This window comes from Aegilops tauschii, chromosome 5, assembly GCF_002575655.3.
Source record: "Aegilops tauschii subsp. strangulata cultivar AL8/78 chromosome 5, Aet v6.0, whole genome shotgun sequence".
In the NCBI taxonomy this organism is placed as follows: domain Eukaryota; kingdom Viridiplantae; phylum Streptophyta; class Magnoliopsida; order Poales; family Poaceae; genus Aegilops; species Aegilops tauschii.
Window position 1 is genome coordinate 562110614 of NC_053039.3, and position 22123 is coordinate 562132736.

Genomic DNA, 22123 nt, shown 5'->3' on the forward strand with positions numbered 1-22123 from the left:
CTTTTCTCGTTTCCGTGTTCCGGCATCCCAGTGATCAAATCACAATGTGTCTGGCCAGACGATGATGGATACCGCTACACCGAGAGGGCCCGAGTATATCTCTCCATCGTCGGAGGAGCAAATCCCAATCTTGAGCTATCTCGTTACTTTCCATACTTTTCCGTGAACCCGTAAGCCACCGTAATAGCCATCCAGTTACGGATGACGTTTAACAAACCCCAAAGTTCACAAAGCAAGTATGAAGGAACTCGATACTCTCATGGTCTAAGGAATTATGCAAACATTAACTTCTCTGTGTTATTAACCATTAACTTTTGACGAATGTATCTCATAGCATAACATCAAATTGGGTCGATTCAACACAAGTGTTCTACTAATAATTGTGCCCTCAAAATTGCCGGCATAGTCATGCCCATGATCAGGAAAACGGGATCATCATGCAATACTTGTGCCAGTCATAGAGGCTTGACTAGGAATACATTTTACCGTTTATTATCCCACACGTGCATATGAGTTTCCCTCCAAGCCTCGTTTTATTTGCAGACTCGAGAATCATTGCAGTTATAGCATGGAACATAAGCCTAATTATGAATAGGGAGATAATCAATAACATTTATTATTGCCTTTAGGGCATATCTCCTACAGACTCCCACTTGCACTAGAGTCAATATCTAGTTAATGCTAATGCACTTTACACCTACGGCATACTGGTGTAGAAAATGCTTCACCTGTGGTATAGCCTGATGTCCAACGGATCTGACGACTTCAGCTCCGTGTGTATCTTTGCATATCCTCACGTTTTCACGCTTTCACAAAATTCATATTTTGTGTGGACTTTACTTTTATGTATGTGAATCACAAGTCGAACCTGGATTCCTCAGACTGAGTTATGGAGAAACTACCTGCAGTAGTGTCCCATTGACAAAAGCCATCTTGGAACCATACTTAGTTCATGAATGAACTATATGATTCAACATCTTGTTTATCGCTTCTAAAGCGTCAACATACTTAGTTATTTGTTATAGAATTCACCACAATATCCTGTTGGGAACAATTTCCAACTACAGTGCCACCATATTGTGTATCACACAAAACCCTTAACTTAAATAGAAAATCGCATGGAGAAAAGATGAAGACTGTATCGATGTAACATTTTACAACGAACTCTTCACGATCTCCGCTTGCGAGAAAACATATCATCAGTACTTACTCTAGTACTCAATGACATCTTTCAGTGTTGTCCCACGATCAGTACTTTGATCACTTTAATATCCATACTCGCAACACCTTGGGAGTATCAGACATATCTAGTTGTTTTACATACCATGGAATACATGATTAATCCAAACACAAAAGTGTGTGGAATCTGCATCATGTATTTTGCTCATCGGTGTTTTGGGACACCGAGTCTTGCAAAAAACTCTTCCATGTGACTCCGGCAAGAATCACTCCTTGGCAGTTTTAAATGCTAAAAGGTTTTAGCACCTTGTCAATATGTATTCATTGCTTAGCCCTATTAGGTAAATCTATCTCCATAGAACATTATGCCTAATATTGAGGCTATTTAGCCTAAGCACTTCATCAAAAAACTATTTTCAAATGAAGTCCTAATTCGTGTCAAGAAATTTATTTCCAATTAACAATGTGTCAAGCACACAAGGTTTTTAGAAATATTCTTACGCTCCCACTTACTTTCTTGAATTACAAGCATCTTCGTTACCCATTGATGAAGTCAAACCCCTTTGACCATTTCATCAAAGCACGAAGATTCCAACTCCATTTTGCTCTCTTCTGTCCATCGCTGGAACTCTGAAGTTTGCACCCTTACTAGCATCCTCTGGATAGACAAAATGCCTTGGACTGTAACACATGCAAGTCCTTGGTTTCATTTACATCAGATGGAAATCCTATTGTCATCCATGTTTCATATCTCATGATTGAAATATGTATTAATTGCTAGTTCAACCCGAACCGACTTTAAGCGTCGCTACGATGAAAACAACCTCATCGTAGTCAACTCTTGAACTTGTCATTTCAACAAGTCGAGCTTTATGGATAAAACATTTTTATCCGTATCAGTTTTAAGTTCCATAAATATTCGTTAGACTCTAAGTCTTCCGAAAGGTGTATCAAGGTTTTAATCTTGAATCACTTATATGGAAACTAACTTGGGTTGTCTTGACATTTAGCCAATTCCGGAGTCAGGGCCCATCAACTCTTCCTTGTGTATCGTAGGTATAATGTTGTCTAACAACAATATCTCGTTTGCGCACCTGAGAGGTTTGCGCGAGCCTTGCCTACGTGGTTCAGCTGCAAGTTCGACCGAAGTTCATACATTTTATTGTAGAGACTTCCGTATCTGTCGCAGTAGGAAACCCTGGAATTACTTCCAAGGTCTCTTTCCTTTGATATGATGATGAAGATACTGTTTATCTCGTCGAGTTGCACTATTCTCCCACTCACCTTTTTGAAAGAACCATTCTCTTTAAAAGCACACCGTTTCGCGGCAAAACTATTTGCCTCGGTATAGTGAGGGAGGAATACCCAACATTTTGGTATAACCTACAAAGTAGCACTTGTCTGATTTGGAATAGGTTTGTAACCTTTTACACAAGCTCCACATTCCAAATGTTAAGAAAAGATATAACATGGTTGGGCGTACCATACCATGGCTTCATTTCAACAGACCCGATGTAGCTCTTTTCAGTGTAAAAGCCGCAGTCTCTAAAGCATCACTTTAAAAGGGATAAAGGCAAATTTATTTATGTCATCTTTGACCTTACCATGTCATAAATGGTTAGATTACATCTCCACGGACTTTCCACTTGTAGTGGTGTTCCGGGAGGTGCAAGTTATGAAACCCCTTTCACAACTCATCAAACATTCACTAAACATGTAACTCAAATATTCCTTTGTGCAATCAAATTGCAGAAACATAATTTTCTTGTTACAATAACTTCTACTTCATTTTTGAAAACCTTTCGAATGATTTCAAAAGATCCAGACTTACGTCTCATCAAGTAAATATCCATATATCTACTTGAGTCATTTCTGAAGATGAATAAATCCACCACTAACAACACTTATCGGACTACACACATCAAATGTATGATCACTAATAAGTTTGTTGTTCGTTCCTTATGGCCTGTGAACGGTATTTTAGTCACTTCACTTTTCGGAGGAAAGTTGCAAGTGTCAGATGATTCAAAATCAAAAAGACTTCAAAATCCATCATAATGGAATTTTCCATGCGGGTTTCTCCAATGTGACCAAATGTAGTGCCACACTTGTGTGGTATTCTTTTAGTCTTGCGACATTTAACGTCAGTGTTATGGATGTATCATATTACCATCAATATTCATAACATACATACCATCTTGGATGGAAGCATGGCCCTTCATGTTATTCATAATACTTAACAACAATTGTTGTTTTTATGAACAACTCTTTTGCAACAAACATTGTGCAATGGGCTAGAGTGTATGACACTCTAAAATGAATTATGAAAGTAAACCTAGAGGTATTGTATTATTATCAATATTCATAACATACATCTCATTCATAATGAAAGTATGCCCCTTGTGTTATTCATAACATCGAACATAAAAAGTTCTCTTATGAACAACCTTCTTGCAAGATACCTTATGCAATGGGCTAGAGTTTGTAAAACTCTAAATTAATTATGAAAATAAATACATACGGCAATACACCGATGAAAGGTATAGTAACATTTACTATGTTCCCTGTGTATACCTTAACCTCATTTCTGGCTAGTCTTTTTAGGCCATAGTAGCTCTTACATTGATTCGCAACAGAATGCAATCGAGCGGGTATCTTTGTGATTAACTCACAATGCCCAAGAATTAGTGATTAACATGTTTAACCATAATTCCCAAGAACTATATCTTTGACCAGCCTACTATACATCAAAACTTGTATGACATTCATACATGAGCTGGATATTCCAGTCATCTTTCTTTCTGCCTTTATACTTCTAACAGTTTAACTTTTAGTATTTCTCCTACTCGCAAAAGAAGTACCCAACTTAAGAGTGGCGTTAGCCCCGGACTTCCTAGGTGTGTAAGTCATACTAACACCCTTTGGACACTTCCTTTCTCTTTAAGTTGTTGTTTTATTCACCTTTCATTATATGACAGGCGTTCTTCTGGATCCCTTTCCCAACAGTCAAATGCATAGTAAACACTTTTACTAATACTTGCAAACAAACATTGCTTTGTTTGTATCTGAAAATAATTGTCAGTTCCATGAATATCATATAACTATCCCAAGTTTCGAAGTTTGGGTTTCATGGAAGCAAACATATTCCACTTGACCGTAACAGAATTCTAGCTTTTGGATCGAAGGACGAGAGTCACATGATCCATAGCATTAGCGGGAGGATACGGAAAGCATGCGATAGGACAAAGTCCTTCTCGGCACTTTTGAGGACAATCCTCATATTACGTTACCAATCGTAAAGTTTTAACCAGATATTTAATAGCTATTCAATTTTAACAGGGAAAGTGGAATCGCGAGCCATTATTCTACAACTATTTTGCATGAAACACTTAGACAGTGTTCATAATTAATTTCACTGAGATTTAAACATGTTAATTCAACAGTGCGCTCCCACTCAAATCAATATCTCTCATAATTAATTTTGAGTGATACAAGATCCAGACTTCAATTCATCGCCATAGAACCATCATCTCATAACGGGAATTTTAATCGGTAGGCCAACTTGCCGATCACATCTCTATGTGACTCTTGCTCATCTTTCGATGCGTGTGTTCCGAGCTCAGGACGATCCTGCCTGAACGTCAAGACAACCAAGTGATCTTGCTGCGAGGTCTGACCTCACCCGCCTCACACTTCTCTAATCGTTCGTACCCATGCGTCCATGGCGCACCCCGAAAAGATAGGTGCCGTGACGGTGCTACACTTGGGAGAACACTAACTACTTGATATTTTGGTGAGAGATCACCCTAATAAAAAGTGACTACCGCGCAATCAAGAAGGGTGCATCATAAGGGATAAACATCTCAGGCAATTCATAATAGCATGATATGGTATAGCCCTTTCTGACGGAGAAGTCTTTCATTTCTTCGTCTTCGGCATTCGCGTCGGTGTTCACCTTCGCGAAGATTGCCACCACCTTGTCGATGCACCAGATAATATTGCTATCTCTATAGCCAATAAAATAAGTGCATTACTTAAAGTTGACACGCAGGTCATTAAAGTGACAATCATATGGCTCTAGTCATCATGCCGAATCATGACACGCAGGTCATGTTAATTACATCATATAGTCATCTCATACATAATCAAATTGAATATGAGCATTGCTATACCACATCACATGCACATCCTGCAAAACCAAGTTAGACGCCTCTATTCGGTTTATGCAAAATTTTATTTTACGTGGCTTCTAAGGTTTTGACTTAAACCGCAGCTCCCAACGTTTTATCATCAAGTATGATTATTCAAGTTGCTAGATTAACATCTCGGGGTGTATGAAACACGAGATAATTAAATCTCGAGCCCCATACTAAACTTCGTCATACGCATGACCCCCGTGCAGATCATATCTGCAATGCCCTTTCATCAGCGAATTTCATCTTTCTTTTGACTACGGCAGAACCCAAAGAACTGATAGCACTTCCATGATCAATCAGGATCACGGATTGCCAGAACTTTGTCAAATTCCACCATGCTGTCTCGAGATTGAGCAAACGCAAATTCTAGGGAAGCAACAAGAACGCCGGGTAACAGATTTCATCTGTCACCCGCATAAATAATTTTCAACAATAGATCTCATCTACTACCTAATTATATTATGCAATACCCATACATGTCCATGTATTCTAGATCGAAAGTTGCATCTACGCATAGCACGGCTCTTGATGCCACTGTAGAGTAACACAGCAGAAAACAAGAAAATCCAACCTACGCACCAGCCCAGCACCACTATGGAGACTACATACATGGTTTGATCTTTTTCGTTACCGACTCGTAGCGTAGAGGTAGTAGAGTCGATGACGAACGGCGGTGCAGATCCCCGCAGCTAGGATTTACAACCTCCCAACCGCGAGGATGTATACCCTCATCCGCCCCACGGACAGCCCTCCGGGAGACGGTCGGACAGTCCCTCGGACGGTGTCGCGGACAGCCCTTCGGGAGGACCCTCAAAACTCGGACGGTCACTCGGACAGCCCTTCGGGAGGATTCACAGAACTCGGACCGTCACTTGGACAGCCCTTCGGGAGGCACTCTCAAAACAGCCCCTCGGGCAAAAGGATCGAAACTACGACCTCTCTATGGGGTTGCACACATACGGTGTCATCTATCCGGCAGGGCTTCGCCGTCCAGAACTAGTTCCTGCCGGAACCCAGACAGCCTTACGGCTCTACGAAACTCTTTTCGTGGGAGGAAGAGAAGAAGCCAGATAATGCATGGCATGTGTATGAGAGCAAGGGATGATCCTTTAGGCAGCCCCTCTCCACCCCTATTTATAGGCCAAGCCCAAGGGTGGCTTCTCCAAGAAGCCAAGGGGGGAAATACCAAAAAGGCCCTCAAGGTGGCTTCTCCAAGAAGCCAAGCAAAAAGCACTTTCACTATTCATGACGACATTTTTCAGCGTCCGTTCGAACTGAAAATATTTATGTGGGCTTAGAACATTTCCAGTACCCACTAAAATAATTTCAACGCGTTCCGAAAGAATTTCGGTTTAGTGATTTTCATCTGCGAAAAGCAAACAAGAATGCGTTTTCACTATTCATGAAGACAATTTTTCGCGTCCATTAAATCCGAAAATATTTCTGTGGGTCTTAGAATAATTCCAGTACCCACTAAAATGATTTTGGATTCGTTCTGAAACAATTTCAGATTAGTGAATTTCATCTGCGAAAAAACAACCAAAGCGGTACCGGCAGCTCCGAAACATTTTCGGTTTTTATTTCTAAAAATTCCAAAAAGTTTCCAGAATGATTCTGGCACCCTCCAAGAATTATCAGGCATGTGCCGAAACCATTTTGACTTAATAGCATACCCCGAAACAACTTTTTCGGTTTCACCAGAACTCATCCGGTGACCTCTCTTTTTAGAACTTTTCTAATGTCTCCGAAAAACCTTTTCCGAAAACTTTCTCTCAGACTCCCTGTCTAGTATTCAGCAGATAGATGGCCCTGAAGTGTGTGACCCTATAGGTTCGGTGAAGTATAGACATGACCTGGAACCTCTTCCGATCAATGATCAACATCGGAGCCGTGGACACCCATATTGACCCCTATACCCACACGAATAAATATTCGAGTGAACCTCCAGTTGCCGTGAGCTATTCCTGTTGCTTCGCGATATGTCACAAACACCCGAGGTGAGATTTATTGCATTCATGTGGATCAACAATTTGTCCACCATGCAAGTTACCTCATTACCGGTTTTGTTCTCTTTTCTCGTTTCCGTGTTTCGGCATCCCAGTGATCAAATCACAATGTGTCTGGCCAGACGATGATGGATACCGCTACACCGAGAGGGCCCGAGTATATCTCTCCATCGTCGGAGGAGCAAATCCCAATCTTGAGCTATCTCGTTACTTGCCATACTTTTCCGTGAACCCGTAAGCCGCCGTAATAGCCACCCAGTTACGGATGACGTTTAACAAACCCCAAAGTTCACGAAGCAAGTATGAAGGAACTCGATACTCTCATGGTCTAAGGAATTACGCAAACATTAACTTCTCTGTGTTATTAACCATTAACTTGTGACGAATGTATCTCATAGCATAACATCAAATTGGGTCGATTCAACACAAGTGTTCCACTAATAATTGTGCCCTCAAAATTGCCGGCATAGTCATGCCCATGATCAGGAAAACAGGATCATCATGCAATACTTGAGCTAGTCATAGAGGCTTGACTAGGAATACATTTTACCGTTTATTATCACACACGTGCACATGAATTTCCCTCCAAGCCTCGTTTTATTTGCAGACTCGAGAATCATTGTAGTTATAGCATGTAACATAAACCTAATTATGAATAGGGAGATAATCAATAACATTTATTATTGCCTCTAGGGCATATCTCCTACATCCTCCCCCACCCCCCCCCCCCCGCCCCCGCGCGCCGGCCATCCTACACTGAGAGGTACTCCTTCTCCCTCCTCCCTCCTCCCTCCTCCTCCCTCTAGGTTAATTAGGTTAACTAAGTGAACTAGCTAGGTTAATTTGGTTTACTAACTAGGTTAATTAGATGTGTTTTAATGTTTGGTTAACTAAGTAGATGTCAATTAGGTTAGGGCAGTAGTGGTACTGTTAATTAGATGTTTTTAGTTAGAGAAATAGGTTAGGTAACTAAGTAGATGTTAATTAGGATAGGTAACTAAGTAGATGTTAATTCAGGGTAGTAGTGTTTTGTTTAGAGAAAAAAATCAATATAGTTTTTTACTTTTTTTAGTAAGTGTTTAATAGAATTAGTAAGAAAATTAATAGAACTAGTTGAACTAGTTTATTTTTAGTAAGTACTAGTTTATTTTTATTTATAGTAAGTGCTTAGTTGAACAAGTTGAATTAATAGAGTAGTTTATTTTTAGTAAGAAAATTTAGGTATATGAGATTTTATGATCTAATTAAAATTTTACTATAGAACTAGTTTAGTTTTAGTATTAATAAAACTAGTTTAATTTTTTAGTTAAAGAAATTATTCCTGCATCGACGTCGACTCGGCGGAGGACGCCTGCTTGATCAGAGGGGCCATGTCCGAGATTGGGCTCCACCGGGCTGGTACTGGGAGGTGCTACCTTCCAGGGGCGCAGCTTGGTGAGGAGCCAGCCCGTCGTTGACCCGAACCTTCTTTGCTGGCGGTCGCGTGGGCCAGTGACGGTGCGGAGGCTTTCGTCCCCCGCGGAGGTGGTACGTCACCGTGTCAGCGAGGAGGACGAGCATGTCCGTCGCTACATGGTTGCGTTGGAGGGCAGGTTCTCCAATATCTGGCAGGTTCTTCAGGGATCTCACTGGAGCTATGATCCTGTGACGGTTCCTTCTCTTTGGGTGTCCACCGCCCGCGCCGATAGCCATCGTTCGCTAGGGTTTTAGCTGTATTAGTGATGTTATATGTATGATACTATTCGAGATGTATTAGTGATAATATTCGACGATGTACGGACGCAAGAGATGATTTAGTTTTGCTTATTGAATGCATGCTAATTTGAATACTTATTTATTTTACGATTTGCTTTTGCTTATTGAATGCTCAAATTGAAGAAGTACTCCTACTTTGAATGCTCCAATTGGATCCCACTTTGCAAGGCGTATGCATTTGATTAGTTGATAGCTTATAGGGTTTTTGTTTTTGCACAAATCAAGGATCCCCTCCATCATCCCCGCCCTCGTCCCCGTTACCGACCCCCTCCGACCTCGAGGTGAGACCAGCCAAATCTTGTGTTGATTAGTTGATAGCTTATTTTTTTTCTTCATATTTTCAACCATTGAAATGCAATGACCATCAAGTTTGAATGCTCATATGATGTAGATATAAACATGTATATCTTGTGTTGCTCAAATAGGAAGTGTGCTTGCCCAAGTGGCCGGCCATGTTTGCAGGTTACACCTCCGAGTGGCCTATGTTTTACCCACTACTAGGAAACGGGCTATAGATGGAATGGCCACTAATGGCGCACCAGACATGTGGTGCGCCATTGCTATATAGCAGTGGCGCACCATGTGCTGATGCGCCATTAGTGTGAAAGACACTAATGGCGCACCGGACAAACGGTGCGCCATTAGTAACAAATTTTTATTTATTTATTTTTCCAAACATACTAATGGCGCACCTGCGCACAGTGCGCCATTACTAGTTCTAACTAGTAATGGCGCACTTGCCGCAGAGTGCGCCACTACTATATTTTTTTATTTTTTTATTTTTTTGCAAAACTACTAATGGCGCACCAGGGAACAGTGCACCATTACTAGCGATCCCCCTCCATCTCGATCGCTATCCCACCTCGCCAGATCCGGTCCCCCTCGCCGTCGAGCACCCCCCGCACCCTCTACCCCGCTCCACCGGGCGCCGCCGCCGACCCCCCGCACCCTCCCCCGCTCCACCGGCGCCGACGACCCACCGCACCCTTCCCTGCTCCACCGCCGCCGACGACCCACCGCACCCTCCCTCGCTCCACCGCCGCCGACGACCCACCGCGCCCTAGCTCCCCTGCTCCACCGCCGCCGATGACCCACCGCACCCTCCCCGGCCCGCTCCACCGCCGCCGACGACCCCCTGCACCCTCTCCGGCCTGCTCCACCGTCACAAATGAATGCTATAGCTAATTCCTCCCTCTCCCTCGCCAGTTCCCCCCTATAGCTAATTCCTCCCTCTCCCTCGCCAGTTCCCCTTCGTCCCTCTCCCTCGCGATGGTTATCAGAACTCCGGGGTAACGATGGAATCCTACACCGGTAACGACAAGGACAGAGCACCCCCCGCAACCCCCGACGACCCACCGCACCCTCCCCCGCTCCACCGCCGCCGAGCACCCCCCGCACCCTCTCCCCCGCACCCTGTTTTTATAAAAATTATTACTGTTTTTATAAAAAAATATTACTGTTATGATTTAAACAAGTTTGAACATATTTAAACACAAATAAATATCAAACAGCATTTTAAATGCATTTTTTATAAAAATTATTACTGTTTTTATAAAAAAATATTACTGTTATGATTTAAACAAGTTTGAACATATTTAAACACAAATAAATATCAAACAGCATTTTAAATGCATTTTTTATAAAAAATATTACTGTTTTTATAAAAAAATATTACTGTTATGATTTAAACAAGTTTGAACATATTTAAACACAAATAAATATCAAACAGCATTTTAAATGCATAAAAACAAAAATTTGGGAGCCTAGGAATCGAACCCAGGACCTCCTAGTGTGTGTGCTGCGTGCTGACCAGTCAGGCTAGTGGGCGTGTTCCGATGGAGATAGGGTTAGGTGGAAATATAACCTGAGCAGTCGGGCTAGTAATTTCTAATGGCGCACCATGGTGAGGTGCGCCATTGCTATCGTCGTACTTATGGCGCACTTGGGGAGGTGCGCCACTAGATAGACATCCCGCACTCCACCTATTCCCTCGCACTGGCCTCCCTCCCTCCCTCGCCAGATCCCCCACTCGACCCCAACCGTACGCCGCCGCCCTTGCTCCGCACCCTCCGTCCGCCGCGCCTGCACGCCGTCGGCGACGCCGCCGCCGTCGTGGTCTTGCGCTGCCCCGACGCCGCCGCCCCGACCCCCGCGGGACTCCACCCCCGCCGCCCCCGACGGCCGAGCGCTCCTCTCCTCTCCTCCTCCCTCCGACGAGCGAGGGCCTCCTCTGGCCCCTGCAGCAGCCGGCGAGCGAGGGCCTCCTCCTCCTCCTTCGACGTGCCCACACCCCGCCTGCCCCTGCCGTCCTCCGCCACACGGCGACCAGCCGCGCCCGCCCAGGTACCCCTCCTCCTTCCTCCTTCCTCCCTCTCCACCCGGCGACCAGCCGCGCCCGCCCAGGTACCCCTCCTCCTTCCTCCTTCCTCCCTCTCCACCCTTCCTCCCCATTCCCTTTCACCCATCTCAAATGAACAGATGCATGATGCTATCTTATTAGGGCAAACACAAAGGTTAAATCCTATATGCACTTTATTTCTACTTGCAGACATCAAGTTCAGTCAAATATGTCATGGTTAGCTGAATGATAAATTTTATTGATAATATCAAATCAAGAAGGTCCAGTTGAATTTGCATGATGAAACTGCAAGTTTGAATCTCTAGGTGTTAGCTGCCTCTTTAGTTTGTTATCTACAGGGAATTGAAAATGAATTCCCTTTTTTTATTTCTAGATCATAGTGGCAAATACATGCAGGTTCATGTTCATGCACACAAATCTGTATTTTTGTATCATTTAAGTTTGTTTTTTGTTTTTTCAAACTGGGCTACTTGCTGAGACAAATTTACACATGGCATATAATTATCCAATATACGTAAATGTTTACATATATATAGGTAGTCAAAGTGCTGTGTCCAAAATGAGAGCTTTCCAAGAACTAAATGAGGGTTCTTGAATATGTTAATGTTATTCCCCCCTATAGGAAGTGTTTGCTTCTATTGGCGTTTCTGTTATGTTTCCTCTAGTGCACTATTTGTCTATTTAAACCCCTGCACCAAAGTATGCACCAAAGTATGGCTCCAGATCTGACTTCCGGGCCAGTGAATGTCTTAAAATAAATTGTTGTAGGCCCTGTTCTATATCATCACCTCAACACTAGTGTTGCATTAAACAATTTGCATAGGCCGTATCTGCTAGAGAATAAATATGTCATGATTGGCAGAGAAGATCTGCTAGCTTTTATTGATAAAATTTTAGCCAAAATAGCTAGATGGAGAGGCACTTCTTTCTTATTTGGAAAAAATTACCCCAATTAGGTCCTGCCTAGCTAGCATGAATCTAAAGGGACCTGCTCTTATAAATCTCTATATGTTCTAGTGAATTTTAGGGGGGGTGCAACCTTTGTATCTTCCTGTAGTATGGAGTATTAAATTGCCCCCTAGGGTATAAGGTTTCATTTGGATGTTCTCCCAGAACAAAATCATGACTTGTGACAATCTAAGGAAAAGGGGGATGGCAAAACCCCTAGAGTGTGTTCATTGCATAGAGATACAAACTGTATATCATTTATTTTTTGAATGTATTGTAGCTAGTAAAATCTGTGAAGATGTTGAAATGCTTTTCTAGGTGCCAATCGTTAACTTTGAATCTATTGCTAAGTTGTGGCTTTGCAATAAAAGATACATTCACTTGAATGCAGTGTGCTTTTTTCTTTTCCAAAGGAAAAGAAAATGTGGTGTATAACAAATGTATTATTTGGTGGAAATTGAGATATCATATTAATCATTGACAAATTGGCTTTGAACAAATAATCTTAAATCCATGCATACCTACACAATTCATCTATTTGCAATGTGATGTTGTAAGGGTACTAATTGGTCTCTTCTGCTGCTTATCAGAGATGGGGGGAAGCAGCCACCGCCGCTCTGCCTCATCGGAGTACGAGTTGGATGCTTTCGAGTTCTTTAGTGTCATACTTGGGACTTCAGTATCAGCCACGAGGCAGGTATATAAAATGAGAGATCTCCCCTTCACCCATCTCATTATGATAACTCTGTTGTTTGCTACATCACTCCTTGTCCCAAATTGCAGAGGCTGCCTGACACTTTTATGAACATGCTGGGTGAAGATCCGCCACATAATGTGAAGCTCCGACAGGCCGGCAGCGGGGTTCGCAGGCTGTGGGACGTGGAGTTGGTGATCGAGGAGGGCCACATGTACCTGTGCCGTGGCTGGGAGAAGTTCTACAGTGCCTACGACCTGCGGACCGGGTACTTTCTTCTCTTCAGGTACGACGATGACGCCACAATGCTCATCGTGAAGGTTTTCAACACGACTATGTGTCGCATGCGCTACGCTGACGACGAAGATGCCACTGTGTTCTGCCTCTTCTTATTCCTCTACATTTGGCTTTGTCTCACATCGATTGTTAACGGCCATTGTTGCATTTGGACAGGCAATGGGAGCAGCAACGGCGACACTGGCTACAGCCAAAGTAGCAGCGATTCTGGCTTTAGCGAAAGCAGCAGCGATTCTGGCAGCAGCAAAGACAGCAAGAAGGATGATCCGGACTGGAGTGGGGGAGAAGAGGAGCAGAGTGGGGATGAGGAGCTACAGGATGACGATGGGCATCAGGCTGAGGATGACCTAGCGCTGGTGGTGGCTGACCAAGGGCAAGAGATGGTGGTGGCTGACCATGGGCAAGAGATGGTGGTGGCTGACCATGGGCAAGAGATGGTGGTGGCTGAGGATGACCTAGCGATGGTGGTGCCCGTCCTGCCTGAAGGTGGCCTCGCGATGGTGGTGGTGCCTGACAATGACCACGCACCGGTGGTGGCGCCGGCGATCCCACAGCTGGGCGACATGACCACGCCAATTGTGGTAGAAGACTACATCCCACAGCTGCCTCCACCGCCTCGCCACTCTTGGCGCATCAGGCTGAGGAAGGAGAAGGAGAAGAACAATGAGAACTGAACTATGTGAAACTTTTGTAATATGGTGTTGGATGGATAACGGTGTTGGATGAACAATGTGAAACTTTTGTAATATGTAACGATGGAACTATGTGTTGGCTATGTATGTATATATGATGAAACTTGTGTGTTGGATATGATTGTTATATGGATGCTTGTTGTATATATATGTGTTGGATATCTCATATGTGAAATAGTGACCTGAGATTAAGAGAAAACGAATTTGTTGTTTTAAAAAATGTTACTAATGGCGCACTTCCATCTGGTGCGCCATTAGTATACCAGTTACTAATGGCGCACCTTTGGGATACTAATGGCGCACCCGTGGTGCGCCATTAGTATACCAGATACTAATGGCGCACCTGTGGTGCGCCATTACTAAAATATTCTAGTGGCGTGGTGCTAGTGGCGCACCAGTAGTGCGCCATTAGTAGGCAAAACTGGTGTGCCACTAGTAAGCCTTTTTCTAGTAGTGACCGGAGTGTTGATTAATTTCCGTTCCGGCAAATTTCAGGCGCTTGATATGTCCTTTTTTAGCGAAGGTCATGCCGGATTTCTCCGCGAATTTTTGCATGACTTGTGCTAGAATATGTAGGAAATTTCGAGTGGCCTGGATTTTCTAGAAATATAATTAAACAACATTTCGGGTTGACTTTAAGTCTGTCGAGGCTCCATACATGACAGTCAACAAATGAGTGAGGGAGAAAGTCTGCACCATATATGAGAGAAGAAGAATCCCGACTGTTGTCGTGGGGGTCGTTCCACCTCTTCTTTCTCATGATAGACCTTTTGGTAATGCACGGGAAGGATGGGAGGAATGACCATCACCGACGGTCGCAAATGTCAGAGAGAAATCAGTGAGGGAGTGTGTCCACCATATATGAGAGAGGACGAAGAATCCCGACTGTTCGTGGGGGTCATTTCTCCTTCTTCTCCTTGTGCTAGACCTTTGTTATGCACTAGGGGAAGGAGGAGTAACGACCATCACAGACGGTTGCAAATGTCAGAGAGGAATCAGTGAGTGAGAGTCTCCACCACATATGAGAGGACGAAAAATCCCGACTGTTGTCGTGGGGGTCGCTTCTCCTTCGTTCCCGTGTGCTAGAAATTTTGGTGTAATGCACTCGGGGACGAAGGGAGGAGCGACCATCACCGACGGTCGAATATATACACCACGTGACCTTAGAGTTTTCAAGAAAAGACTCGGCAGACCGATAGTCAACCCGTGATGAATAATAATGATCTAATTTAGTTTTTGTAGTACATATTTTTAATTGTACAAGTTTAATCTTTGAATTATATGAACATAGGAAATGTCTTCATCGGACGACGGAAGTCTCCCGGGGGAGTGCGACTGGTGCAACGACGACCGGGGTATGTGCGACATGCCTCACCTGGACGAAGGTCGACGCTTCAGCATTAAGCTCCAGGAGACCTTCGATGTTGAAACGGTACGCAACGACGACATTTTTTTTCATAATTAAGCACGACTTCTACTACTTTAACGTGTTATTTTCGTCTTTTACAATTCGACTAGCTTATCCCATGCCATGCAAGACGCTATGTCTTGGAGAGGCTAGATTTTGAAGATCATGAAAGTATGGAAACAAAGAAAATTCACCTAAGGACCCATCATGATATGGATTTTGAAGTAAATCTGTACAATTTTGAGAGCACGAATTGGAATGCACTTTGCAAGATGTATGGTTTTTATGAGGTATGCTTGTCACCATGGATCTTGGTGATCCTGACATCACCGAAGACAATTTGGACATTTGGGTCCTTGTTGATACGCTTCCAATTCTACCGCTATGTGAGTTTCTCAAACATAGTTATTAAGTAGTTTATATTGTTTATTTCAAAATAGTTGACAGCTTATTTTCATTCTTCAAAGAATGTGCGGAAGATGGTAGACAGAACCTACTACAATGATGGCTCAGAATTAACTTATCAGGAGAAAAATCATCTGATCGCATTATATACTGATCTTGAGAATTACTATGTCTATTATCAAACTCCTCCACATTATGGTCACTACGTGCCACTAGTGCACGTGTTGAACTATGGTAACATCCATGGAGATGTTATAGTAAGATTTTTTACTATTATGACATCCGTGCATTTTTTGCATAAATTCTTCTAAAACCGAATTACATTGCAACTACGAAGTTATTAATATGTTTTTCAACAGAAAATCCCGAAGAATTGTGTGCCTCATCTAATGTTTCAGAAAGGTCGTCTTGATGTTTTGGACATACTGCCAGGTCATCCTATGAATCACTCCTGTGCATACCAGATTTCTAAAAGGGATGAAGACATGACAATCAAGATTGGAAAAAATGTATGGTCAATCGTAGGGAGCTACTTGGAAGCAACATTGTGCGAAGGCCAAGAATTGAAGACAGGATGATCTCCATTCTCCATAATGGAGAGTCAGGGCCTATCTTGTTTTATGTTATTTTACCTTAGAGAGGGTATTTAGGTCCTAGCTAATACTCATGATCATGTGCTAAGAACAACTAAGTAGGATTGGTTAGATGACTATGATGATGATGAGTATGACTTGTTATTATGGTATCGAGTAGAAGTTGTATGATCGATGATGAGTATGACTTGTTATTATGATACCAATGATGAGTTATTTATTATTATGATCGATGATGCATGATCCTAAGTTGTTTTGTGAGCATGATGAGTTATTATATATATATATATATATCAGTAGGTGAAATGAACATGGATTAGATTCAAGTGGAAGCAACATGTGGTGCACATCAAAAGTACTACTAATCCAAACTAGATCAAGTTTGAATTAGTAGTACTTTGGACATGCACTACATGTTGCCTCCACTTGAATCTACTCCACGTACATTTCACCCACTATTATATATAATAACTAATTATGGTCATAAAATCATATGATGAAAGTACTGTATATAAAACCACAACAAAAATAAGTTGTATTTCTAAAAATACAGGAAAAGTTAGCAGCAGCGCTTTTCAGAAGAAACGCTACTACTATCAGTAGCGCTTTTCCAATAAAAGCGCTACTGCTAACTAGGTATAGCAGTAGCGCTCCCTTCCCAGCGCTACTGCTACTAGTTAGCTGTAGCGCCTTAGTGGTAGCGCTTGTACAAGCGCTACTGCTAGCTATAAAACAAGCGCTACTATTAGGATTTTCCCTAGTAGTGTTAATTTGTCACCTTCATATAAGTGTTCACACCCATCCCTAGTTTTAGAAACAAAAAAATTGCATGTTCACTCTGTTTTCTTGGCCTTCTAGGTTGTTTCAACACGTCGCAAAACAAAGCCAACCTAAACGCATACACACAAAAAACATGGGCAAATAGGAAAGTCATATAAGACCAAAGATATGCCTAAGCAAGGAAAAAGAAAAAAAAATCAAAGCGATTAAATCCGTGATAGACAAGCTACAACAAGAACATACCCGCACCAACCATTTTATAACACCACAAGAACAATGTGGTTCTTCAACATCAACGCCTTTAGGAAGAGAGCGACGCTTGTGCACCCCCTCATCGGATCCAATCATCAAAGGCCAAAGTCTAGATTTTCGTTCAAAAGAACTAGTCTGAGCATATCCGAGCAATGCCTTCAACAAAGTAACGACGCAAAAACATTGCTATTGCCAGGTATGAACAACTCAGGCAAAATCCTAGGTTTTCACCTCGGAGCTAGAGATCGAGCATTTGAGAAGCGCCAGCATCAAAGTCAATCATGTGTTGTCTCCATCACTTTTCAGTGTCAAGCCGTGGTCCATAGACTGCATCTCACCGTTGAGGCAACCACCAAAACCGGAGAGAGGAACACTCGCGAAGACCTTGCGGTGGTATCACAATCTGCAACGAGGCCGCCGCCACAGGACGGAGTGGTCGTCACATGGACCAACATTGACGGCGAAGCACATCACCACTAGTTGCCATCTCGCCAAAGATAGCCCTGCTCAGACCAGTTGGCCAATCAGTCGACATGGACTGGTCAAGACCAAGGCAGATCAATTCGTGGCGCCGAAGCTTGCCTGGCTATGAGATCCACACCAGATCCATCTGGGACGGCCAGGAGGCAGGGATATGGCAGGGATGGTGAGGCGACCCCGGCTGGACACGCAGCAGGTGCACACATCCCGGAACAGACGCGGATGGAGCCCGTATCATCGACAGCCCACTGGATCGAGGACTTGGTGGCCAACAACCATTACAACTCTAGGGCCTTGCAACTGAGGGAGGGGCGAGAAAGATACCGGATACTCGAATATTCCAAAATGAGCTCGAGATCCATGGAGCCCTTTATTTAAAAGTTCAAGATTAAAAAATTTAGGTTTCAAAAATTCTGAAAAAAAAACATACATACGGATGTAAACTACTTGTCTGCAAAGTTTCATTGTGAAATACCTTTTTATGCAAGCTACACAAAAATGATATAATCATGTATTTTTAACACATCCACCATTCACTATAAAAGTACTTCTATATCACTGCCACCGTCCCTGTCATCACTGTCATCTCTCCGTGAGCTCAACCTCCGGAATAACTCTCTGTCTGGTCCGATTTCTCATGTCAACTTCTCTGGCATGCCGCTTCTTGCTTCGGTTGACTTGAGCGCAAACTACCTGAATGGGTTGCTGCCAGTTAGCCTTGCCGATTGCGGCGAGCTAAGGTCGCTCAGCCTTGCCAACAACAGATTGGTCGGCACCATCCCGTCCTGGATTGGTGAGCTTGACCACCTTCACTACTTGGATCTCTCAAATAATTCAATGACTGGCAAGGTACCCAAGAGTTCGACACGACTCAAGGGCCTCACCACCGTTGTGGGCCATTCACCGGGTATGGCTTTCACTAACATGCCCTTGTATGAGAAGCGTAGCAGGCGCATACTCGGCCAACAACCAAATGTCATATCTGGAAGCCGCAACACTATCAGATCTGGGAGCAACAATGTTCTATCTGGGAAAGACAACACCGTCATATCCGGGAATGACAATGTTGTAACCGGGAGCAACAATGTCGTATCTGGTAGCGGCAATGTCGTAACTGAGAGAAACCATGTCGTATCTGGGAGCGACAATGTCGTATCCGGGAGGAACAATGTCGTAACTGGGAGCTATAATGTTGTATCTGGGAGAAACCATGTCGTATATGGGAACAATAAAGTTGTAACTGGAGGTTAGTTATCTGTCAGTGGGTTGATTCCCTCTTACCTGACGGAGCTCATGTCCTTGTCCAAATTCAATTTAGTTCACAATTCGCTTGGTGCAGCCAATCGCGTACTTGTAACTTCATGGGTATATCATCCTATTATACTACTTAAAATATCTATAAAGTGTTTTACATACACGCTGAACTGAACAGCAACAATGAGCGGCTTGCAGCCGACGTAGACCAAGCATGTTTGCTTGTCTGCAAATTTGCGTCGTGGATGTCGAGACGTGGTGATTATTGCACCTCTTATATTCGCTATGATGTGTCATGCTTTCTTAAATATGCTGATTGGGAAATGGATCATATGGTGAATTATGCCTTCTTAAGTGTCAGCTAGCTATACACTTCTCTTGTGCAAGTGCCAATGTTATTACATGCATCAATGTGAAATGTCTGGATGAAGGAGATGGAACAATTCCAGACGGGGTCTCACATAACCCACATTTTTTTGAAAAATTGTGAATCTTATTGGCTCAAAATGGAGCATCAAGAGGATATACACACAATGAGCGCTCACCCGGCCTCCACATAGATAGAATGCACACAACGCACACACATAAAAACAAGCCGGCAAATAGCAAAGTCATGTAAAACCAAAGTTATGCATAGACGGAGAAAAAATAAAAACCCATAGCGAATAGGTCTGCGATCGGCAAATTACAACAATGGCATAGCCGCGCCAACCATCTCATGGCACCAAACGGACGACAAGGTTCTTCAACAACAACGCCTTCAGAAAAGGAGCGACGCTCAAGTGCCGCCGTCACCTGATCCAACAACTCAAAGCCAGAATCCACATATGTCAGTGCCTCGGTGGTGATGCTGTGAAAATTGGGTAAGCGTTCCTACTCCCGAACAGGGGAGCCGCGTGAGTATATTGATAGATGGCTTGGGTTACAAGAGTTGGCAGAGTCTTATCTAACCAACAAGAGATTTTACAGGAGATATTAAAGAGGAGATAGAAGGAGATACAACACCAATATCTACCTAACAACTCCAACGTGATATACAAGCTATTCGGCCCAACAGCCTCATAACATTGTGTTTAACATCCTCCCTTAATCTGAACTTCTCAAGTTTAGATTACGCTTAAACTCTTCGAACAGTCCTATTGATAATGCTTCCAAAAAAATTCTTTCCGAGTTAATTTTCTCAGTTTTATTCAAGAAGTTCTGGTCCGGGAGGTATAATATCAATCACTTGGCGTCCATCTGATGCATCAACTATGGATATTTCATACCCCCCCCCTTTCTTTACGTAGTATTTTTCTTGATTGACCTGCAATAATACCTACGGCTTCTCCCAATTCGACCAGATCACTATGAGTAGGACTCCGGCCATAGCATAATTGACAGATCCAAGAAGTGCTTCGGCGAACAAGTTTTTTATTTTTGCAGGCCAATCGCTCTTTTGACTTTGGAATACAGCCTCTTTATCAATATACTGCTTCTTTTACACATTCAATCCATAACATCCCTTATTCAATCCATAATCATTAAATTGTGAAACGTTGCCCTGCCATAATGTGATATGTTTCCAATGCCAATAAAAAGTAACTCACCCAATGGTATTTAACATCCAGAAAACTGCCAAATAAAATGCGTCCCGGGCAATACATTGAGTCGGAAAGACGGGGGGCTTTCGTAAATTCCATTCTGTAGCCGAACTAGCCCCTGGATCAGCTCTCATAGTGGGAGAATCAGAGTCCAAGTAGTGGCAAACTAGAATCCTTCTTTTCTTTTCCCTTCGTGGTTAGTTTCAGTTTCGGGTTTCAAAGACTTTTCCCACAATAGAGGCTTTGTTCTTTTTGAGCAGAAAGAATGAATCTAGTATCGACGGAATGGTATCTATCTTCTTAATATTCGTTTTCCAGGGGAATGAGCCAACCCACACAAGAGTGCCTACTAGCTTGTCACGAACACAGAGGAAAAGAAGTAAGACCCACCCAAAAGCAACAGGAATCCCTTTCTCCTCCTATAAGGAAATCTCATCGTTTCACTCTTCTTCAAGTACCATCGGATTAGTCAACTCAATAAGAAAACTCGCTATTCACTCAGTTTATTTTCCATAATAAGTTATGTAGGAGAGATGGCCGAGCGGTTCAAGGCGTAGCATTGGAACTGCTATGTAGACTTCCATCCGACTAGTTCCGGGTTTGAGTCCCGGGCAACCCATATAGAAAAGACCCATCAAAGTTTTTAACTTTGACTCACTTTCGAACTTGGGTCCAGAAAATAGTGCTATTGTACAACCTGGGGAAGTCAAAGCACATTCTAAGTGGGCCGCATGGGTCGGCCCTTTCACCTCATTCTTTTCCGGCAGTGGATTGTGAATCCACCATGCGCGGGTTCAATTCCCGTCGTTCGCCCAGTGGATAAATAAGGAATACAGAAACAAAAACAGCAATTGGACAAAAACGAGCGCAAACATATAATAGCGTATTTGGAATTGTACCCAAGCCCCTCCCATTGTTTTTGTTTGGTGCCAGTGTCCCAGTGAAGGAAGTAGGGCTTGCTGTTCCAACAACCGCTCTCTTCTCTCTCCACTCCCTGATGTCTTCCTGAGTATAGCGATGCTGAGAGAGATAGTAATTAACCATCATTAGTTTGATCAACCTCAATTCCCAGAAAATAACTGAGAGAAAATTGAGTTATTTCGCCAAGCAAAGCTTTGTGTTCTGAAGGTAAAGAAAGCCTTAGTAGACCCATCAGCCACTTGATCCTTTGAAGGAATGAACCGAATCTGCAATGATTTGCTAGCAACTCTCTCTCTCTAACAAAATGATAATCAATCTCAA

The 22123-nt window shown here is 43.0% G+C and overlaps 1 protein-coding gene across 1 annotated transcript; it reads left to right on the forward strand.

Moving 5' to 3' along the window:
- Positions 1-18573: 18573 nt before the first annotated feature.
- LOC109745384 (uncharacterized) lies at positions 18574-19943 on the forward strand. Its single transcript, XM_040390218.3, has one exon. It carries the CDS (start codon positions 18699-18701, stop codon positions 19293-19295), a length of 597 nt encoding a protein of 198 aa, XP_040246152.3. The 5' UTR covers positions 18574-18698; the 3' UTR covers positions 19296-19943.
- The last annotated feature ends 2180 nt before the right edge of the window (positions 19944-22123 follow it).

Coding starts and splice junctions, on each gene's coding strand:
- LOC109745384 (XM_040390218.3), top strand. CDS start 18,699: ATGCCGCTTCTTGCTTCGGTTGACTTGAGCGCAAACTACCTGAATGGG.